The sequence below is a fragment of the Labrus mixtus genome, chromosome 7 (assembly GCF_963584025.1).
Source record: "Labrus mixtus chromosome 7, fLabMix1.1, whole genome shotgun sequence".
Classification (NCBI taxonomy): domain Eukaryota; kingdom Metazoa; phylum Chordata; class Actinopteri; order Labriformes; family Labridae; genus Labrus; species Labrus mixtus.
Genome location: NC_083618.1, coordinates 18,495,360 through 18,515,374, shown reverse-complemented (window position 1 = coordinate 18,515,374; position 20,015 = coordinate 18,495,360). Strand labels below are relative to the sequence as shown.

Sequence of the window (20,015 nt, the reverse complement as noted above, 5' to 3'; positions counted from 1 at the left end):
TTGAATGTGTTACTTCGTTTGTGATGCTGATGTCTGCTGAAGTTCCATCGGCAATATTGATGAAACACAATGAAGCTTGCCACTCCCATCATGATTCCACACTACATTATTTATACGGAGCCCCGCAAGTTTCAGGTAAGGGCAGTTTTTAATCTCCTCACCAAATTGAGGGGTTGATAAAAATTGATATTTCTGATGTCATCACCTCGGGTGATTTTTTATCCCAAAAACCTTTACAGTCAGTTACTTAAAATTAAAAAATAGAGTTATTTTTTGCAGTTCCTTACAGTTTAAATCAGTGTTTCATTTCTGATTTTCATGGGAGGTTTGAAACTTTCTCAGTGCAGGATCTAATTTAGTCTGGAAGTCTCTCGCTCCCTGACCCTATTGCAGCATGTCAGCATCCAGGGAGCCTCCAGAAGTAGTTCTGAGACCCATTATGGCTCCCACAGCCCACAGGTTAAAGCTGCAACACGGAGAACTGTCCAACATTGAGGCTTAAAATCACAAGCATACTCGATTAACTGTGTGATTAATTAAAAGGGCTCTTAGTTGTATTGATGTTTGTTAAAAACCAGATTCTATGTCTTTATTTGTTTAAATGTAGAGACAACAAATATTGATATAAATATGAATGTACTAACTAAATGTTTCTTACATACCTTTCATTTCATTTCCAGAAGGCCTGCAAATGTCATTACTCAAATATAACACTAGAGGGCGCCACACTGCAAGAGCCATAGGCTTATGTCTGTAGATCTCTAACCCACTCTCTTTGCTGCACACTTTCAACAAAGTTTCTTCTTATATCAACAACAAAAACAAACACAAATAGTACTTTGGGACATTCTTTTACAAATCACATTAATACAATAAGAAAGTGATAATGTGCATCATGTGTGTCTATAAGAAGATAATGAAGACGTACCCCCTTAAGTTATATTGTATTTTGATGTGATTTTCTTTTCATGTTCAGTTTCCCCAAAGTAAAAGAAAGGCACATTTTGCCACTTGATCTTCTTACTCCCAAAATAACCGGAGCAAGATGGAACTCTGAGGCTAATTTTGTCAGCCTCTGTGTGAACTCATGTGTCTCTGTAACCTGGATATGTCTGGCATGCTGCCCAGATCACTATGCCAGTAACTCGTAAGTCCAAATAGTTACAAGATCAGTATTCTAGACTGGTATTATTATTATGGAAGTCTTAGCATACTGGGATGTGCTCTTGGCTCTGTATGAGCCAGATGAATAGTGCTGCTGTGCCCAGAGAGTCACTATGGTCCGTAGTCACTAGAGCAGGAGTCATCAGCTACTGTACATCTGTACAAGGGCCAGCTTTTTTCTTGACGGACACTCTGCAGGCTGGACTGCTAACTAAAATATTTTTAGACATTAGCCTGACAGCTGTCAAGCCCGATGCTCAGAAGTTGGTGTCAGAGGGGAAATGTAATTTCTCCCATTAAGCTAATGCGAGAAATTACGAAATTCGTTTCACTCACCAAGGAAATGAGGGGTTGGCATTTGGTTGTGTTATATTGTACTGTAGGTTTGTTAATGTATGTACTTGTGGATACACACACACACACGACATATATGATATATTTAAATTGTCTATTTACACAGATGAAGATATACATCTGCAAACTACTTGCACATTTTACAAGTTAAGTTTATTTTGATGATTGAGCTGTGATACTCTTATTTAATACACTTTCTGTTTAACTATTTTGAGAATATATATGTGTAGGTATACACGCTGCCAATTCAATCAAAAGTTGTCACAAAAAACAACAACAATGTGCACAGGTGGTATGCCCAATATCAGATGTATTTTCAAGATTTTGAACAAAAATGCCTTTCCTGTTATTGGGAAAAAAACACCAAATTCATTTTATACATTTCTCATAACGTGCACAGTTGCTTTGAATACTGACTGTGTTTCGGGGTTTCACTGTAAAAATCAAACAGTATTGAAAAAACAAAACCAGAAATTAAATGATTTATTGATATAAACACGTAGATGTTACATGTAGTTCTCCTATGAGCGACAGTAAAATACATGTTCTACATTTCTTGGTGTGCTAGTTCGACTGAGGAGATGATAAACTTGTGAGGAACTGTATCTGGAATATTTGATAATTTAGTAACCGACAGAATCGTTGGGAAAAAAAAAAAAGCTGTTGGCGGACATGGATATGGACTTGATGTCATAAATGTGGTGAATGAGAATGCAATGCAAAAAAGTGACAACAATTGTTCATCATAACACAGGGTAACACTCAGCAAGAGGTCACAGGCAACAACACTTTGGTAGCGTGGTCACCAGCCATATATACATGTTCTTCTTCCAGGAATCCAGCACCATCCTGCAAAGATACTGACGTGAGGTGAAACTGCAAAAATCTCTGTCTTTGTTAGGGACAGATTTAGAAACATTGAAAGGGTCACGCACCTTATGCTGCTAAGGCCTCATTCCTTCTGCTCCTAATTTGGCGTCGCAACAGATGAACAAAACAACAACAGGTGTTAAAACAGAGTCAGGGAGGAGAAACGGCAGAAATCACATAAAAGACTGACAGACAAATGAGGCATTGATCAAACTTTTTTGTTTAACCCTGTTAATAATTTGTTAAAAGTGAGCTCTATGCAGCATGTCAGTTTTAAAAAAAAAATACAAAATTATACAGATTAAAGCTCTAAACTTTGGGGTTTTATTGTGAGAGTCTCCTGCTTTTAAAATGCTGTAACTCAGAGTACTAATGGAGGCCTCCACTGCCGCTGCTGAGTCAAAGAAATTTGATTAAGTCACCTACCCGAGCCCAGGAGGAGCCATCACAGATTTAATTTATGGGTGCTACCACTTGGTCTCTTTCAGAGGCAGAGGCCACCTTTTCCAAGTTTAGTCCCCTCCATGTATGGAGAGGCAGATGTCACCTCAGGACTCATTTAGACTCAATCAATCCCAAACGTTGTTAAGAAAATTAACTAAATAAGTATTAGCAATGGAGTATATTCTCTTAAATATTTGTTATAATGTCTAAAGGGTTGGTAGGCTCTTTGATTTGGTTTTTTTTTAGTGTATTTATCAAGCATAGCACACAAGAAGAATATTAAACTTCTGACCTGTGAGAATGTGAATGTTGACTTATTTCTTGTCTGCATCTGCAACTGCTGGCTCTGTTCAAAGAATGAAAGGTCAAAATGTCAACAAAAAAAAAATCACAAAGAATACTGCTAAAAAACAAGGCTATGACTTCAACACAATTTGAATAACACTAAAGATTGAAATTTGTACACTTTTTTAGGATCTTGACTTACGTTTGACCTCCAGCTTGCAGCTGACGGTTGCCTCTCCGTGATCGTTCTTGGCTTTGCAGGAGTACACACCTCCGTCAAAGTTACCGGGCTTACGGATCTCCAGAGAGCAGATACCCTGGACGCAGATCTGCCTGTACTTGGGGTCATCTCCGATAATCATCTGGTTCTTCATCCACTGAACCTTGGGCTGCACGAAGAGAAAACATGTTTTTTTTTTTAGCAGGCGTGTTGTAATAAAACTAACTGATCTCATCCTCTCTCAAACATAACCTCACAAATAAACAAGCAGCGGTGGTGGTTCTATTTTTGTTTATGCCTCTTGGCAAGAAAAATAACCTTTTGATTGAAGTGGACAAACTGCACTCAGCCGGTTTGGGACTTTTAATGACACTGACAGGTTAAGGACCTCACGGGGCCTCACAGGGAATGTTACGCATGTGACCCAGCCTCCCCGCTGACCTGTCACCTTTCTGGCCTCTTCTCCTCCTACCCCGGCTTCAAACTCAAAGAATACCAACTCCATCCCTCTCATCAAGAACATCTACACTCCTGTGCTCTGTTGTGACACTGTGGGATTATGAGCTCAAACAGGATGGGAGAGGCTCAGACAGCAGGCTAACAAGGCCAGGACAAGATTTCACACAAGCTCTGTTCGGAGCCGAGCTCCTGACAAGTCGAGCTGCTGACAAGTCGATCTGAGCAGTGGCATCACTGGTCCTACAGTATGATCCAACTCATATTTAATGCTAATAGTTAATGTGTTAGAACTTATGGCTCTGTACACTTCATGATTGTTTGTGTTTTTTTTTTTTAGGTTTTAGCCTTTACATAAATGCTAACCATCCATAAAACATAAAACCCTCAGTTTTTAACCCCTATTTGCAGAGGAAGTAATTAGTTTCAGAACATGGATGAAATCCCCTGGCAGTAACTTGTTGAGGTGATTTGCTGCCTCAACTGTTCTTCCAGTTCATTCATATTTGTCAAGTTAACCACAGTCCTGTCGTATCAGCAGGATTGTGGTCGTGTGTTCAATGACACTCACTCCATGTCATCCGAACTTTGAGAGGAAGTCGCTGAAACAACCTGGATGAGCTTGATTATCTGTGAATCAAAGTTGAAAGAAAAACTTTGAGCGGGGAGATGTTTTGTTTTAAGCAGTGGTTCTCAAAGGAGGGAACCCAGAGGGGACCCTGAGGGGGATTCCAATGGTCAGAAGATATTTCATTTCTCTGTAATCGCTATAATCATTTCACTATAATTCAATCCATTGGCAACATTGCACAATAAAGAAAACTGTATTGTGAGATTTCCTACTCTATCCTATCTAAATAAAGGGAATGTTTTTACTGAAGATTTGACTTTAACCTCTGTATATGGGGCGCCCCAAAAATATTTCTCATCCTATTTCAAATTTGAATCTCAAATGTTGACTTCATTTGAGATCACAAGGGAGTAAAAAGAGTTGCTGTTCTTGCTCCAGATGTTATGAGGTTGTAATGTTTTTTCTGAAGCTCTTACTTTAGAGGAGACAACTAGGACATGATTCTGTGGATCTTAAATTCTCTGTAGTCTAGTGTACCTTTGGGCTTCCCCTGACGGAGCACAGCAGCTTGGTGCTGTAGCCGACGGTGGTGGCTCTGTCATTCAGAGAGGTGGTGAACTTGGGTGCCTCGCTAGAGTCGCGCTCCTTGTACTCTGGAGGTTTGTAATCAATACCTGCGGGGGAAGAGGAGGAGAGACACATTACTACACTCTGAAGACTGTCATTGTTGTTGTTTTTTAATTGTGACATGCTCATCCTTGGCAGAGGCGTTTTATTTCATCAGAGATTTAAATTACGGGTCAGATGCAAAATGTTATGAAGCCTTGCATCCTTGTAAAAAATATGAATCTGTTACTACAAGAACATTTAGGATCTGTTCAAAAACATCAAAGTTTATTGGCTTTCTGAGTTTTCATACACATCAAAGAGTTGTGAGACAGAGATGGAGACTAATTATATTATGAAAGGTAATAATTTGATGATGGTTTTAATGCAAAACAACGATTTAAAAAGTTGTATAAGCAGATACGGAATATGATATAATTAACATTATTATTATTATTTGCAGTAGTAGTAAGTATGTTGTTATCAATGTTTTTTAGCCTGCCTAAGCCTTAATTCGTTATTGACATCCACAGACTTATTAGCTACTAACTTGTTGCAGCTCCGTGTTCAACATTTAAATAGAACAGAAAACTAAAGAGGGCGTTTTTGGTTTTTCCTGCGTTTTACCTGGACTCTAAGTATCCCTAACATTAGAAAAGGAAGCATGCGAGGAAAGTAAAACTCCTAAATTCACCCCTACATGCACTTAAATCTGTACACTGCTTCTTTCAGACATGATTCCATACATTGCTGTGAAGTAAACAAAGTTTAAACAGATAAATAGAAAAGTGACCTGTCTTCAGGATCTTGGCCTCCTGCTTTGCCACAATGGCACTTTCGCTTATTCCACACTTGTTCTCAGAAAACGCTCTGAAATTATAGGTGTTGCCCATGATCAGGTCAGAGATGGTGGCGTTCAGTCGGTGGTAATGCTCCAGCACAGTGAACCAGTCCTGTAGACACACAACACACACACACACACACACACACACACACACACACACACACACACACACACACAAACATTTTTAAAAACAAACAAGGGGATAATTTTACGACTCAGGATTCAAAGTGATTTATTGGTGGATCCTTCAAGTGAAGTCAAAAGTCATCATGTAGGCTTTTGTTTTGTGGGCTGACTTACGTCAAGTGCCAGTGCAGTTTAGAATGACAGAAAAATATGAATATAAAAGCTATTATTAATGCAAACATTTATATATAGTTCTTGAATGTCAAAGAAAAGATGCGGGGCAGCGCTGACATGGAGAGAGCAGTTCATTCCAATAACGAGGTGTCTGACATTAAAATGAATAACCATCGTATGTGATGTATCAGCAGTCAGACATTACTTGATAGCAAACACTTACTCCAGTCTTCTTGTCGGCCTTCTGAATTGAGTAACCCGTGATCTCTGTGTTGCCGTTGTCCTTGGGTGGGGTCCACTCCAGAGCCACGTTGAAGCCCCAGGTGTCTACGATCTTCAAACTGGCAGGAGCGCCGGGCAGCTCTGTGAACAACCGCACAATGATTATTTGTCAAGTGTTACTGGCAAACCCCATTTCTCCAGTCACAATGAGCCTTCAAAATGGTCTTCCGCACTCGATCACATCCCTGTCTTTCAATGCATTCACTGCATTTTGCTCACCAACGATCTGCAGGATGAACTGAGCCTTGTCCTCGAAGTCGTCCACCTTGACACACATCTCGAACACTCCAGAGTCGTCCCTCTCGGCTGCACGGATGAACACGATGCTGTCTCTGTCGGTGCTGCGGATGTTCACCCTCTTTGTGTCCAGAGGCTGACCATCCTTTGTCCAGCTGACCACAGGTTTGGGTTTGCCCTGGTGAATAAAATACAGAAATCAGGCAATGGAGATGTGTAGTTGTATTAATCTTTTTTTTTAATATAAAGTGACAACGGTGTGCAGCTTACTGTGAAGGGGATGGTCAGGTTGATCTTGGCTCCAACATTAGCGACATATCTCTGCCTGAGGAAACGAGGCATGCGGACCTTGGGGCGATCTGGAGAGAAAAACAGTAAAAGAAATAACCCTTGAGTATCATAAGTGAAACATAAATTTTAAGCCTTGCTGAAGTTATTTTATTTCCTGGGTCAACAGCTGATCGGTGAAGGGAAGAAACGGTCTTAAAAGGATTGGTAGGCTCCCTTTAGAGACTCCTGGAGAGAAACATATGGATTTTGTTTGTGACCAACAAATCTCAGAGAAATCAATGAACATGTCGAGCTGAACTAAGCCCATTTTATCCAGGGAAGTTTCACTGGTGCCATCAGAGTTTGTTCCCAACTTTACTGACTGTAAATCTTATTCTAAATCCTTTATCCTGTTGGTAATGTGTTCATCTCCTCATTAGGAAGAACTCCACATGGGATATTTGGGACTTAAGTTGTAATGAAGGTGATAACACAAGGATTGACACTTAAAGATAAAAGACAGGATTCTATGAAAGGATGAAAATCAATAATTTGTCATGCATATGTGGCTGGATATTCTTGAACTAGGTATTTAAGAAAGGCTATAATTTATAAAATTATAAAATCAACTTTAAGGCTTACTAAAATCTAAAAAGAATGGATTATAACCCCCTCCCCAAAGTGTGTACTCATAAAGAAATTAGCTACTGAGGGCAAAACTTTTTTTATGGCTGTAAACATATATCCTTCTGCTTAAAAAATGTCATTGTAATATAGGATCTTATGGAGATTCCTTTGCTTTTGGAGCAAGCATCTAGTGGACAATCAAGGAACTGCAGTTTTTGCACTTAGATTGGTTTCAATTTTCAATATCAGAGGTTGCGGTATGCCTTAAATGTGTACTTCTTTACAGTAGCTGTTTTCAGCTTATGCAAAAACATTTGTATAGTAGCCTCATTGGGTGAATATCAAAGTGTAGCATTGTCCTGCATGGTCATTTAACAAACATGCAAATCATGTTACAATGAGATCCAGGTTCAAACGCAAAGCCACCTTATAATCCCCCCTTCATTTAACAACAAACCCCCCATAATATCCTCATAGAGAGAAGATCATGAGGATCGTTAGCCACCATGGTGTTTGAAATGACACTTTAAGCCTTAAGAAGTTTCTCACTGGGGCTCATTTTGTAGAAGAGGTTTGGTGAACAGGAGCACCTGCTGAGTCCTGCAGGGCAACATTTGTCAGGACTCTAAATAAAGCCTGCCTACTGTAGTATATCACCTCCCACCATGACGCACGATCCACAGCTTCAGTTACACCCACATACATCAGAATGTATAAAGATAAATTAAGCAGGAGATGGAAAATGATAAAGCAGCTGTTTAGTGAACTGGAACACGAGTTATTTAGTGTGTGAATGGGATGGGATGGAAAGATTGGAGATGATGAATGCATCTTTTAATTATTTTATTTTAATTTCACCTTAATTTGCTGTCCTGTATCCTTTGGGTTTCCATATTTGTGTTGTCTTCTAAGCATCTGTTTTTTTCTTTCGTCTAAACCCTTTGTACAACTCATGGATTTAAAGGTGCTATAGTTAGTTATAAGTATAATTTTCAATATTATCTTAAGTGTCTTATCACTTCATATGAGAAGATTACACATGATTAATGTCTACCTGTAAAGCTTCTGGCATGTTTCAAAATAAACAGTGAATCTCTAAAAGTGTCATGGGTGTCACCTGAGAGCGTAGATCCATATCCACCACCCCGCTCACCCACCCACCAACACCCCTCTGTACATCTAAGAAACACACAGGAATGTACCCCCCCCTACCCATCCCCCAACCCGCTCCCAGTTCGTTCACTTGTCGCCATCAATCTTACGGAAAACGGCCCTGACACCCCTGCAGCAGGGATCACGATTCAAAGCCGACCTCTCCACGTTTAAAAATTCTGCGTTAAAGCGATGACATGCCAGGTATTTTTGCAAAACCTTTGGGGCCATTTTATCGGAAACCTTTCATAAGTCTTTTTTCCTGTGCATGGACCGCCCGCTATGGCGAACATGGCGGTGAACGTGACTATTGAAATTTTGCGAGTACAGCTTGTATCAAGTGTCCTCTACCCCCCACTCCCCCTCCCGTTCAGCTCTCCATTACGCATAACGATGATTTGTGAGTAAGCCAAAGTGACACTCCTCCTTTTAAAGACCTCAGGGTGCAATCATCATTTTACATCAAATCACTTGAGATACACAGTCTATGATTAACGCTTTAGTTAAAGTGTCTGCTTAACTAGCTCGCAGTTATCACCGTGTAGGTTTGTGGATCGGTGTTTCAGACCAGAGTGGAAACGAGAGAGAGAAGTCCTCCGTTTTAAACCGTCAACACGACACAGACAAGACGAGGAGGGAACATTTCTAAGCTGCTGCACTTTATGACTCCCGCTTTCTTTTGATAACTGGATCAGTAAACTTCAGGCCAGACCCCGAGTCAAATACAACACCCAGTATGAGTTTAACTTTGTAAAGGGATTAAGCAGATCACATAATCCTACTTAGTCTGTCATGTTTGGTTTCTCTGCCTAATGCATAAAAACCCACAATTCATTTTGAATAAAAATGACGTTTCTTTTATATTAAAAATAAGATGTTTGTGAATTTATTTGCTGTTGCATGTTGTGCCTGAGTCCCACTGTTTTCGCAATTTCTTTCTTTCCTGTGTAATATCTGTGACTCATATAGGGAGTGTGTGTCCATTGTTTTCAGAGGAATTTCTTTGCAGTCCATGCTCATACTATCAATAGTTCTCGAGGTACTTATCTGTATGATGCATATGTTGTTCTTCCCAATTGGGCACCATTAGTCTTATTCACTAATGTGGTATCACTAAAGTTCCTGGTTCTAGTTCTGATTCTGTTGCTGCTTCATGTTGCGCTGTGAACACTTCTTACCTGCCACCTCTTTCACCAGGACAGCCTCGGGGAGGGCGCAAGGGCCGCTGCGGCCTCCGGCATTCACAGCAACCACGCGGATCTTCAGACGGTCTCCGGTGGTCAGGTTCTTGATGACATAGCGGCAGGACTTCTGTGGCTCCTCGTTGACTGCTTTCCAGTCCTCAGCTGAAACAGAAAATGTTTTAACAAATTAAACCTACCGCTGACGGAGAGGAACAGATCTCATCTGCACAGGATTGATGTGTAGGTAAAGAAGTGCAGCTTTCTGATAGATATAGAGTGATTATGTTTGACACTAATTTGTTGTATTAGACATTGAATCGCCCCACTGAGTGTAATTAGCGTGCCCCCCTCTGCTAAATCAAGCTGCTGCTGATATTAGCTTAGGCCTGTAAGTCTAAAAGCAGGACCTCCAGCAGGACCACAGCAGCTCCTGAAGTGCCTCTTTCCTTGTAGGGAGAAGTTAGGAAGCTCATGATATAACTCTGCCGGTGACACTTCAGGGACAGCTGCAACCGATACGCCTGACCCACATTAAAACAGCAATTTCACATGTTCCTGAGTGCCTGTGAAAAGCATTTACACTTTATAGCCACAATCACAGAGGTCAAATGTCTATATTATATTATAAACCTAAAATCAGCCGCTGCAATAAAACCTTTTGAATAATCCAAACGTGAGCTGACATTTAGCCTAAGTGTTTTAATAATCTGACCTCTTCTGTGCACCATGCCGGTTCTGAGTGCACCTGGTTGAAGTCTAAAGTAGAGCGGGACTTACTGCCATCCTTCGCGATTTCAATGGTGTATCCATCCAGGCCAGTGTGCCCAATGGTCTCAGGCTGGCTCCAGATGATCGTCACTGAAGTGTCGTTCTTGTCCTCAATGAACAGATCCACCGGGGCGCTGGTGGGCTCTGCAGGTGCAAGAAAAACATTTAATTATTCAACTGACAGATATGCAAAAAGAGGGTTTATAAGACGTGATGACGACGCTCCTCAGTCAATCAACTTTACTAATCCTACCAGGGGAAATTGGTTTAACGCAGCATGTACATAGAAATTAAACAGACATGAAGACTTTCATTCAAACGAGTAGTTCTGCTAAATAAACCTTCATCTATGCTCCATCAGCTACACATGTTGATCATTTCTGGATACAGTTGTTGTAAAGACGCCTGACAGCTTGTCTTTTATGCTGTCAAAATCAGAATCAGCATCAGGTCTATCACCAAGTAGCTTTGCTAACACAAGGGATTTGTCTTTGTGTTGTTGATGCATTACAAAAAAGTACAAACATATTAAAGAATAGAAAACAGAATAGAATAAAATCGAGGTTTAAAAGAGCAAACACAGCGGCATGTAGACACAAAGCATCTGAAAAACCGATAAATTAACTTTTGAACAATCTTGGTCTTGAATTTTTAGTGATCGATGTATAAATATACTTAACTATGATAAAAAGCAATACAAAAGAATGAGAATGAGGAAGAAAAAGTGGAATCTCTCGGATGATGTTTCCTCTCTGATTAAAGGGTTACCTTTGGGTGGAGGAGGTGGTGGCGTGGGTGCTTTGGGCTCTTCTGGTGCAGCTTCAGCAGCTTCAGCAGCTTCAGCTGGTGTTAAATAGGCATTTTCATTATTATTGGCAGCATTACATGAGCAGGGTGTACCTCACCTCTCTCTCTGTCCCCTTTCTGGGAGGTCATACTATTAACAATACTGGAGAGCTTTTCATCCAATCTGTCTGTAATCTAATCATCATTAGTCTATCAAAGAGAGAGGAGCGAGCAGGAACATGATCTGGGGTTTTGCAGGTTGTTTTACCATCAGCGGCGGGTGCCTCGCCGTCAGCAGCGGGAGCAGCTTCTTCTGTGGCAGGAGCAGCAGCAGCTGTTATTGAATGTTAGATATTAATAGTTAGTGCATTAAGCAGATTGCACATGTTCAACAAATTGTAACAAAGTGTGTGCTGAAACACACACGATCAGAGTTATTAAGGAGTCAGTGACGTTAGCTTTACCTTTAAAGCTTTCTTATAATACTAATAAATCTATCATAGCTCTTCTTTCTTTTTTTACCATCAGCAGGGGCCTCAGCAGCAGCGGCTGGTGTTTCCTCCACAGCTGGAGCAGCAGCTGATATTAGATGTTCGGAGATATTAGCATCGGATGATGTAGGTTAGAGGATAATAAGATATTAGTGCTTGTAGTTAGCTTTACTGTGAAAGGTTAAAGATTTAATAATGCTTGTTCAAAAAGTCTGTTTCTCCAGTCTTTTTTTTTTTTTACCATCAGCAGGGGCCTCATCAGCAGCACCAGCAGCGGGTGTTTCTTCTGCAGCAGGAGCAGCAGCTGATTTTAAATGTCAGGAGATATTAGAGTAAGATGTTAGTATTGTGAAGTGTAAATATAGTATAATTAGCCTTGCTATGGGGGTTGGATGGTTAATGATATAATACTATATAGGATGACTGTTATTCCACAACTTATTTTTACCGTCAGCAGGGGCCGCAACGGCAGCTGGAGTTTCATCTGTAGCGGGCGCTGCAGCTGATGTAAGGGGTTAGGAGATATTAGTGTGGTTAGCGTTTACTGTAGAAAGGTCAGGTTTATATAGTACTTATATAAGATCCACTGATAATCCACTGATAGTCTGTTTTACCATCAGCAGGGGCCTCAGCGGCAGCAGCTGGGGTTTCCTCTGGAGCGGGTGCTGCAGCTGATATTAGAAGTTAGAAGAGATAAGTGGATTTATAACATCTTGAAATATTAAATGATATTTTCAAGATGTTATGAAAGAGGTTAAACTTTAAAATAAATTAGTTTTTTAAAAAAGGAAGAGCAGAAACAGGTGAGTTATTCGGAGGCTGGGACACTCCTCTCTGGGCGGCATACCATCGGCGGCTGGCTGATCTGCAGCTTCAACAGGGGCAGCTTCAGCAGGAGCAGCTGATGTAGATATTAGATGTTAGAACAATGCACAGATCAAGGTACAGTGAGAATCATGTTAAACATTAGATATAGTAGAGAACTGTCTTGAGAAAAGACGTGTTGTTAATATGCGTTATACTCCAGATAAAAAGCACTCCTACACCAATGTGCACAGTATTTTATTTATTTATTTTTATTCCATCTTGAGGGTCCTTAATGACTGCCTCACAGGCGTCAGGATGGAGCTTTCATTGAGGTATAGAAGCGCATGTTAACAACCACTCTGTAAGTTAGCATTAAAACGTTTTAATGAAAGAGGCAATGCGCCCTTGTAGTGCAAAAAGCGCCTAAGAATGACTCTCATTAACTTTAACAGTCAGGTGCTAAGAGTCCAAGCAGGCGGTTTTTGCAGTAAACGTGCAGTCTCCGTTATATGACGAATGCTACTGTACCGTACAAGGCACCTTCACACCGAGCGCACACAAGCGCTCGTGCGTAAAGGTTACCGTGTGCTTACCGTGAGATCAACCGGCTGCATAAACTTTAATTAAAAGGTTAAATAACTAACCCATGGCTCATCCACTCAGAAATAACATGTTGGTGAACTTATACGCTATAATTGACGGTTGACACGCAACAGAGCGCGGTGCATTACCATCTGCGGGTGGAGGAGTGGGGGGTTTGGGCTCCTCGGCAGCAGGGGCTTCGGCAGGCGCAGCCTCAGCAGGTGCAGCTTCGCCCTCAGCGGGTGCAGCTTCGCCCTCAGCGGGGGCTTCGGCTGGTGCGGCTTCAGCGGGGGCAGCCTCTGGTGCGGGTTCGGGCTCTGCAGCCTTCTCCTCCTTCTTGGCTGGCTCTTTGTTAGCCGCCTTCTTGATGGGGGCAGGCTTGGACGGCATCTTGGAGGTTGCAGCTAATTCCCAACGCGGTTAAGTCCGTAAAAAAAACACTTTATCCAATGCCGTTAGTCCTGAGGGGGTGACAGGCTTATATAGGGCTCAGCAGGTTCAAGCCCCGCCCCCTTAATGAAATACAAGTAATGGATACTGGGCACCATGTAGGACCCAGGCCACCATGCCTGTTTATCTCACTCAACACACACACACAGTGCATCATATAAGGTTCAGGTACACAAACTTTGGCCTAGATAAATAAGTATAAAAATAAAAAACAGATGCATACTAACACCATGAAGTTCCAATGTAATGCCATTAATGATCTAATGTTGTACATCTTTGTTTATGGCACAACAAACTACTCCAAAATGTTCTTGATTAATAAAATATAAAAAGCATTAAACTTTGTATTTCTGGTGAGAAGTCAAAGTGACACACACGAAACAACAGAATAAATATAACATGTATTTTATTGATTCCAAACAACCAGTGATAGGTGGATGAAAGCCTTCAGAAACACGCCTTATCCAATTACTGGACCAACCTCCCAAGAAATATACCTTTTCTGTCAAGGATGATTCTCTACCCTCTCTTAAATGATTGTTGCCGCATCCAGAATGCTGACCTATTTACAATCTTTACAATGATGTCCTGTACAAAATAGAGAAAGGAAGTTTTACAAAGGATTCTTTAGAAAAAAAAAAGGAAAAAGAAATATCAAACATTTTGAGTATTAAAAAAGGAAAACATCATGTGGAATGATTTCCCTAACCAATACTTTGTTTTGTTTTCTCATCACATAGCAAGTTTACATGCATGTACAACACGTAGAAACCCTTAACATTTGCACGTCAGTGACATTATATACCGCATCACTTTTTTTAAAACTCTTTGTTTAGTCCACAAGCTTTGCAAAAAATATGACTATTCAGCAACCTGGCCTGGTTTGATTATACGTAAATTTGACTACTAAACAATGAAATGCCAATTCTTGCCAACTATCACTTGAGGTTTAACCCTTTTTTGTTTGTTTATCGTCTTTTGACCGTTTAAATGTTAAGATATTATGTTTTTGATGCCATTCAAAAGGACATAACACATAGAAAAGCTTCCAATTATCTTTTTTTTTTCTTACTACATCTATTAACCCTGTATTCACTGCAACACCTCCTCTCTTTAAGACTCAGCATCACCTCCTAAAAACAAACATTTTGCACTTTGATCCTGTGATTTGATCCAAATCAATAATTAAAAAAAGGAGCCCGTATGAAAAACACTATCATTTTGCGAAGTTTATAAATTTGCTGATTGCCAACACCAGTAGAAGTTGCTGCATAGTCTCGGTACACTAGTAAGCAAACACAAATCACAGCTACTACAGAGCAACAGGCACAACAACCAGAGGATGAGATGAGAAGCTGGAGATGATGGCGTTTGTTAACCTGCAGAATCAGACCAGGAAGTGGCCGGTAATACTGTCTAACACCGGTAATATTTACATTTGCTCAATCAGCACGGGAGCAGTGTGAGGGTCGTCGGCCATTAACATCTGTTTTTTTTTTTTTTGCTCTTTATCGTCTTTAATTCATTCCATCTTTTTGAGTTTACAGACCAATCAGAGCTGCAAGTTAGTTTTGTTACCTGGCAGATGCAACGAGTGCGATAACAGCAAGAAGCAGCTCGGATACAATTACAAATAGTGACACTTTCTTATCAAGCTGTCATTAGAGTGGTCTAACATTCATTTACAGGACTTATGTACATGTGAAGTTTGATCTGAGCATCTGAACTATGACACAGCTTGGGATGAAGAGGTGGAAAATGTGGACACCACTTGCACTTACATGTGCTTATTCATTTACTTCATGAGGGATTCTTTACAAAAACGTACACAAAGTAACTTAAAAAGGTTTTTTTTATCTTCAGCTTTTTACTCTCGTCTCTACTATCAGTTTGTTTTTGTGATGTGTACCTGAATGCTTCCCAAATATGAGTGCTGTACGACATCAACATGGGCGAACACCATACAATGTGTCACACTGACTTCACTGTCTTCAACACTTCTTCAACAACACGTCCTAAAAGTATCAGAATGTATCTTCCAGATCTATTTGTCACATCTTTACTAAGCTACCCTGAAAGTCTACATGATGTTCATTCTACACTGAAACGTTTAGGAGCACCGTTAGGACCTAGATGAGGATTAAGCATGAGTGGCATTAATAAAGGAATCTTAAATTCTGTTTGTGAATGAAATATGCAAAGGTAGCTTTTAAGTCACTCTACTCAGCCATTTTTGAAAGTGTTTTGCGTTGTGATAAGGCTTCTTTAAAAGCACCCTCTAGATGATTCATACTGTTAAACCTTGTACTTGAACCGTTTTCTATACATTCATAGCTGAAACTCCTAACTTGACAGTCAATATGCATGATTAAAGAACAGTATTTGGTTCAGTATTTCAGATATTTGCACCAACATATAGAGATAAAATAACTGTGATGTAGCCCGATTGTATGTACATTATATTTACAATAAGTACTCTGAATATGGAGGGGGAAAGATTGAAAACAAATGTGCTCTTTCCTCGATAGTTGCCGTAGAAAAAAAAACAGCAATGACTTTAATTTAAAAGCATTGACTGAATGTGTTAAATCTTTACTGGTGTTTTGTTATGTTATATTATCCCTGTGTATCTAATACCTGATATACATGGCAACACTGGTGACGCTGCTCGTTTGACATGAAGCAGCTCAAATCAAGTGCTCGGAGAAGAGGGTGCTGTGCAGCCAGAGAGTGATGAACTCGTCACCAGCAATATGTTGTCGTTTTATGCTAAAGAGTATGACAGCAAGTTCCACTTTTTAAGCCGTGATAATTATTTAAAAGATGGATAGTGTGTGGAAATGTGTACCACCAAGTTATCAAAGAATAATGTAGCACTTCATATTGTAAATAAAAGGTAAGGTAATATAAGTAATGTACAGAGTTGATGAAATAGCTGATTTGTGATTGGTTGAGTGGAAGATGATAAAAAATGAAAGCACCTGCTATTCTCTGCTGAAGTTGAAGTGACACTGACGTCTGTTTTTAAGGCATTTCTTTGTTTTGACCTGCTCGTGTTGTAAAGTTCAGGGTTGCATATGTGTAAGATTTGGCCTTTGAAGACTTTACAGTAGATATGTACTAAAGACTTTTGTGATACACAGTAGCTTATATGATGCTGTCATACTCTTTTTTTTTAAAAACAGACACGATAATTGCGAGTAGTTCCTTTTGACAAGCACTCCATATCCCATAATGCACTTGAGCGCAAAACAGGAAAGGACTGCTTGTGCTGTTGCAGAAATCCCCTGAATTGTTAAGTGCTAGAATGAGTTTGGAAGTGATCTATTAGCACCGGAGAACGGAGGGCTAAGTGGCGGGTAAAAGGGAAGTGAAGTGAATATCATCCAGTCAAATATAGAGTACATTTATAGCATATATCTTGTCATTTAACATTTGTAAACAGTCCTATTTTAAATAGTGATTGTTACCTTAAACCTACTGTATTGTGGGAATGACAGTTTAAATCCCCCTATAACCATTTCTTAGAGTTCATTTGTTCCTGAATGAGCACTGTGTCATTACATTGAAACAATAACAATTGAAGTGCTTCGTGTTAAGTGTAAGCTTTGAGTTCAAAGTTTAGGCAGGCTGGGGTCTTCTTTGTCTGGGGATTCAATGTAATTGGCAGCCTCTTGAAGTTTCAAAAGCATTGCCATCTACAACAAAGAAAAGAAAGTACAAAAAATCAGCAACACTTAAGGATCCACTTCAGTTTTAAGTAGTAAACAAAGTCGATAATTCTGGAAAAGCTCAAAAGAAAACACCATAAAGTCCTCTCTCACTAACCAGTGGATCAGATTCCATGGAGCTGGGTGGAGTTTCCTTGTGAGGCCGCTCTTCGCAGAACTGACCGGGGCTGCCGATGCTGGGGGGAGGGAGGTGGAAAAGCTTGGCCTGGTCCTGCTGGGCAGACGGCCAAGGCAGGGTGCCCCGCACCCACTCCACCGGGTCCTCCCATACCGCCTTCTGGCCGTGAACCTAAAGCATCACAGCATACCAGTAAAATTAAAATTAGAGCACAACATTTCCTGTGTAAGGGAAGTGGCTCGAGGAAGAAACTAATCCAAGGATTGAGAAGGTCTTGTGGATTTGTTTCTCACCTTGATGCCGTCTTTGGCCCCCTCTTGCAGGTACGGTATAATCGAGTGGTTCCAGAGGTCAATGAACCATGATCGAAACTCATCCACCGTGACAGGACAGGACAGGAAGAAGCAGGGGCCTGAGGAGAAACAGGAGGAAAAAGACAAACATTAAAAAGGGACACACACTGAAAAGACATTTCTAGCATTCACACCCAGAAGTTCTTCAGTATTCCTTACAGAATGAGTGCAGCTTCACTAAGCCCTGAAGTCATGCCCTGTCCTGATATAGTGTGTTTCATACCAATGAGGAAGTCCGACGTGCTGTGCTTCTCCAGGAAGGCGTGCAGATGATACCACAGTTTGGGCACCCAGTCCAACACCCTGATCAGGTCCTCGTTGGTTAGGTTTCTTTCATCCTCTGACTCCATCATTTTCCTGTGAAGATAACGCACCAGGAAGCCGTTGGCTGGCTCCACGTTGTTGGAGAACGTCACCATCCTAAAATCATGAAAAGCAAAAAACATATTCATGTAATGCTGATTAATAAGTTAAGTAAAGTTAGTCCCATGGGGAACCATTATTTTCAAAATTTGACTGAAATCAATAATTACAATTACTCAACTTATAAATCAGTTTCTATTGATGTTAGATTTCACCTGGCTTAATACACTCTCTTTATACTCTTTATAATATGAACTTTAAAGCGAATGTGTAAATTGCATTGTGGCATCATTTTTGTTTTTTTACATTAAATATTGCTACCTTGGTTGTTACAAATCAAATACTATAGTTTGTGTAAACCTGAGCCATGACCCTGATTGTCTCTCTAGAGGCAGGTAGCACATTTTTTTAGATTAGCTCAGGTACAGAAAATGTGACATGGTAAATGGCAAATGGACTTGAGCTTCTAAAGCTCTTTTCTAGTCTTCTAGATACAACCGTGTTTCTCGATCAAACTGCAGGAGATGAAACTTCTTGATAAGTTGTTCCCTGAACCAACCTGAAGCTGAGGTGGAGGCCGTGGTTTCCAATCATCTTCACTTGCTGATTGCTTGTTCCAATGATGTAAGGACTGAGGGCAGAAACAATATAGCAGTTTAATGGCATTAAATGAAGACATGATTTTACCTGCCGTTAATTACAGTGTGTGTGTGTGTGTGTGTGTGTGTGTGTTGAGCTTACCATTTGTGGTATTTGCAGGTGAGAGCACCATTTACAAGTTCACTGATTGAAGCAGTTTCGTGAATATCATCCAGAATAACCACAAGCGGTATCTCCGACATGCTGGTTTCCCGATCAATTTGATTGGCTAGGTTGGAAAGATAAAGCTGCAGATCCTGAGTACAGAGAGGAGAAAGAGAGAATAAAATATCAAAACACAACATATAAAATATAAACCCCCTTTTTTTACACCACCCAGATTAATACAGATCATCAGTTTTCGTCACCTTGCAGGACTGGCGGTGCATGTTGAAAGTAACCACGATGCCTTCAGTGACCTCTCGGGCGCTGCGGTCCACCAGGTACTCAGCAAGCCGTGAAGCCAAGTAGCTCTTACCGGTCCCGCTCGGTCCGGACAGGACGAGGCGGCGATGTTTTAGGAGCAGACTGATGTAGTGCTGCATCATTGGTTTAGGAATGAGGGTTTCAAATACCAGGTTGTCCACACACTTCTCCTTCAAACCTGAACAAAGTGATGAAAGGGGAGAATGGATTAAACTGTGATAAACAATGAGGCTGATTATAACCTGCTGAATAACATGCACACATTAGAATTGGTGGTTTGAAACATGATATGTCAGCACTTTCAAAATACCAAAAAGAAAATTCATGACAAATAGGACGAGCCTGAAAAAAGGAGAATGTGAAATGTATTTCTATCACCTCGCATGTCCTTCATAATCAACATGGTGCTGTCGCATTTTAGTCTTAAAATAACTTTGCATCAAGTGTTTGAGAGTCTGTGCACCCCCCCTCCAGCCAGAAGGAGTCTAATGTTGCACCTTAGCATCTATGGGGCCCATGTGTCTCAGGCTGCTCCACCAGCTGAGCCTGGCAGCCCAGGGATCAGGTTACGCACAGGCCTGTCTGGGCTGCCGCTGCTTTCCCAGCTCTCCTAGCACTTAACGCCTTACATTCCT

The 20,015-nt window shown here is 40.6% G+C and overlaps 3 protein-coding genes across 11 annotated transcripts in view; 1 reads left to right on the top strand and 2 right to left on the bottom strand.

The window, feature by feature from the left end:
- The window catches only part of LOC132978256 (troponin T, cardiac muscle-like), a 162,113-nt gene that overhangs the window by 39,789 nt on the left and 102,309 nt on the right, over positions 1-20,015 (top strand). The gene's annotated exons all lie outside the window — the stretch shown is intronic.
- On the bottom strand, positions 1,986-13,771 carry mybphb (myosin binding protein Hb). 7 transcript variants are annotated; one of them, XM_061043388.1, is made up of 16 exons: positions 13,450-13,771; positions 12,526-12,582; positions 11,943-11,999; positions 11,689-11,754; positions 11,403-11,477; positions 10,644-10,778; positions 9,861-10,028; positions 6,904-6,992; positions 6,616-6,811; positions 6,338-6,477; positions 5,764-5,923; positions 4,902-5,038; positions 3,320-3,506; positions 3,125-3,178; positions 2,454-2,485; positions 1,986-2,367 (listed from the first exon to the last, which is right to left on the bottom strand). In XM_061043388.1, exons 1-14 carry the CDS (start codon positions 13,688-13,690, stop codon positions 3,147-3,149), a joined length of 1,740 nt encoding a protein of 579 aa, XP_060899371.1. In that variant the 5' UTR covers positions 13,691-13,771; the 3' UTR covers positions 1,986-2,367; positions 2,454-2,485; positions 3,125-3,146. The 7 variants fall into 7 exon arrangements, with proteins under 7 accessions (XP_060899371.1, XP_060899372.1, XP_060899373.1 ...); XM_061043389.1 differs by having other exon boundaries at positions 11,403-11,470; positions 11,691-11,754; XM_061043390.1 differs by lacking the exon at positions 12,526-12,582.
- The window catches only part of nav1b (neuron navigator 1b), a 60,354-nt gene continuing 54,478 nt past the window's right edge, over positions 14,140-20,015 (bottom strand). For all 3 annotated transcript variants that reach the window (XM_061043387.1, XM_061043385.1, XM_061043386.1), the window contains 7 exons: positions 19,323-19,558; positions 19,057-19,211; positions 18,875-18,946; positions 18,176-18,372; positions 17,893-18,011; positions 17,579-17,770; positions 14,140-17,448 (listed from right to left, as the gene is read on the bottom strand). In XM_061043387.1, the coding sequence (XP_060899370.1) occupies positions 17,365-17,448; positions 17,579-17,770; positions 17,893-18,011; positions 18,176-18,372; positions 18,875-18,946; positions 19,057-19,211; positions 19,323-19,558 (1,055 nt within the window). In that variant the 3' untranslated portion in view covers positions 14,140-17,364. The remainder of the gene's footprint in view (positions 17,449-17,578; positions 17,771-17,892; positions 18,012-18,175; positions 18,373-18,874; positions 18,947-19,056; positions 19,212-19,322; positions 19,559-20,015) is intronic.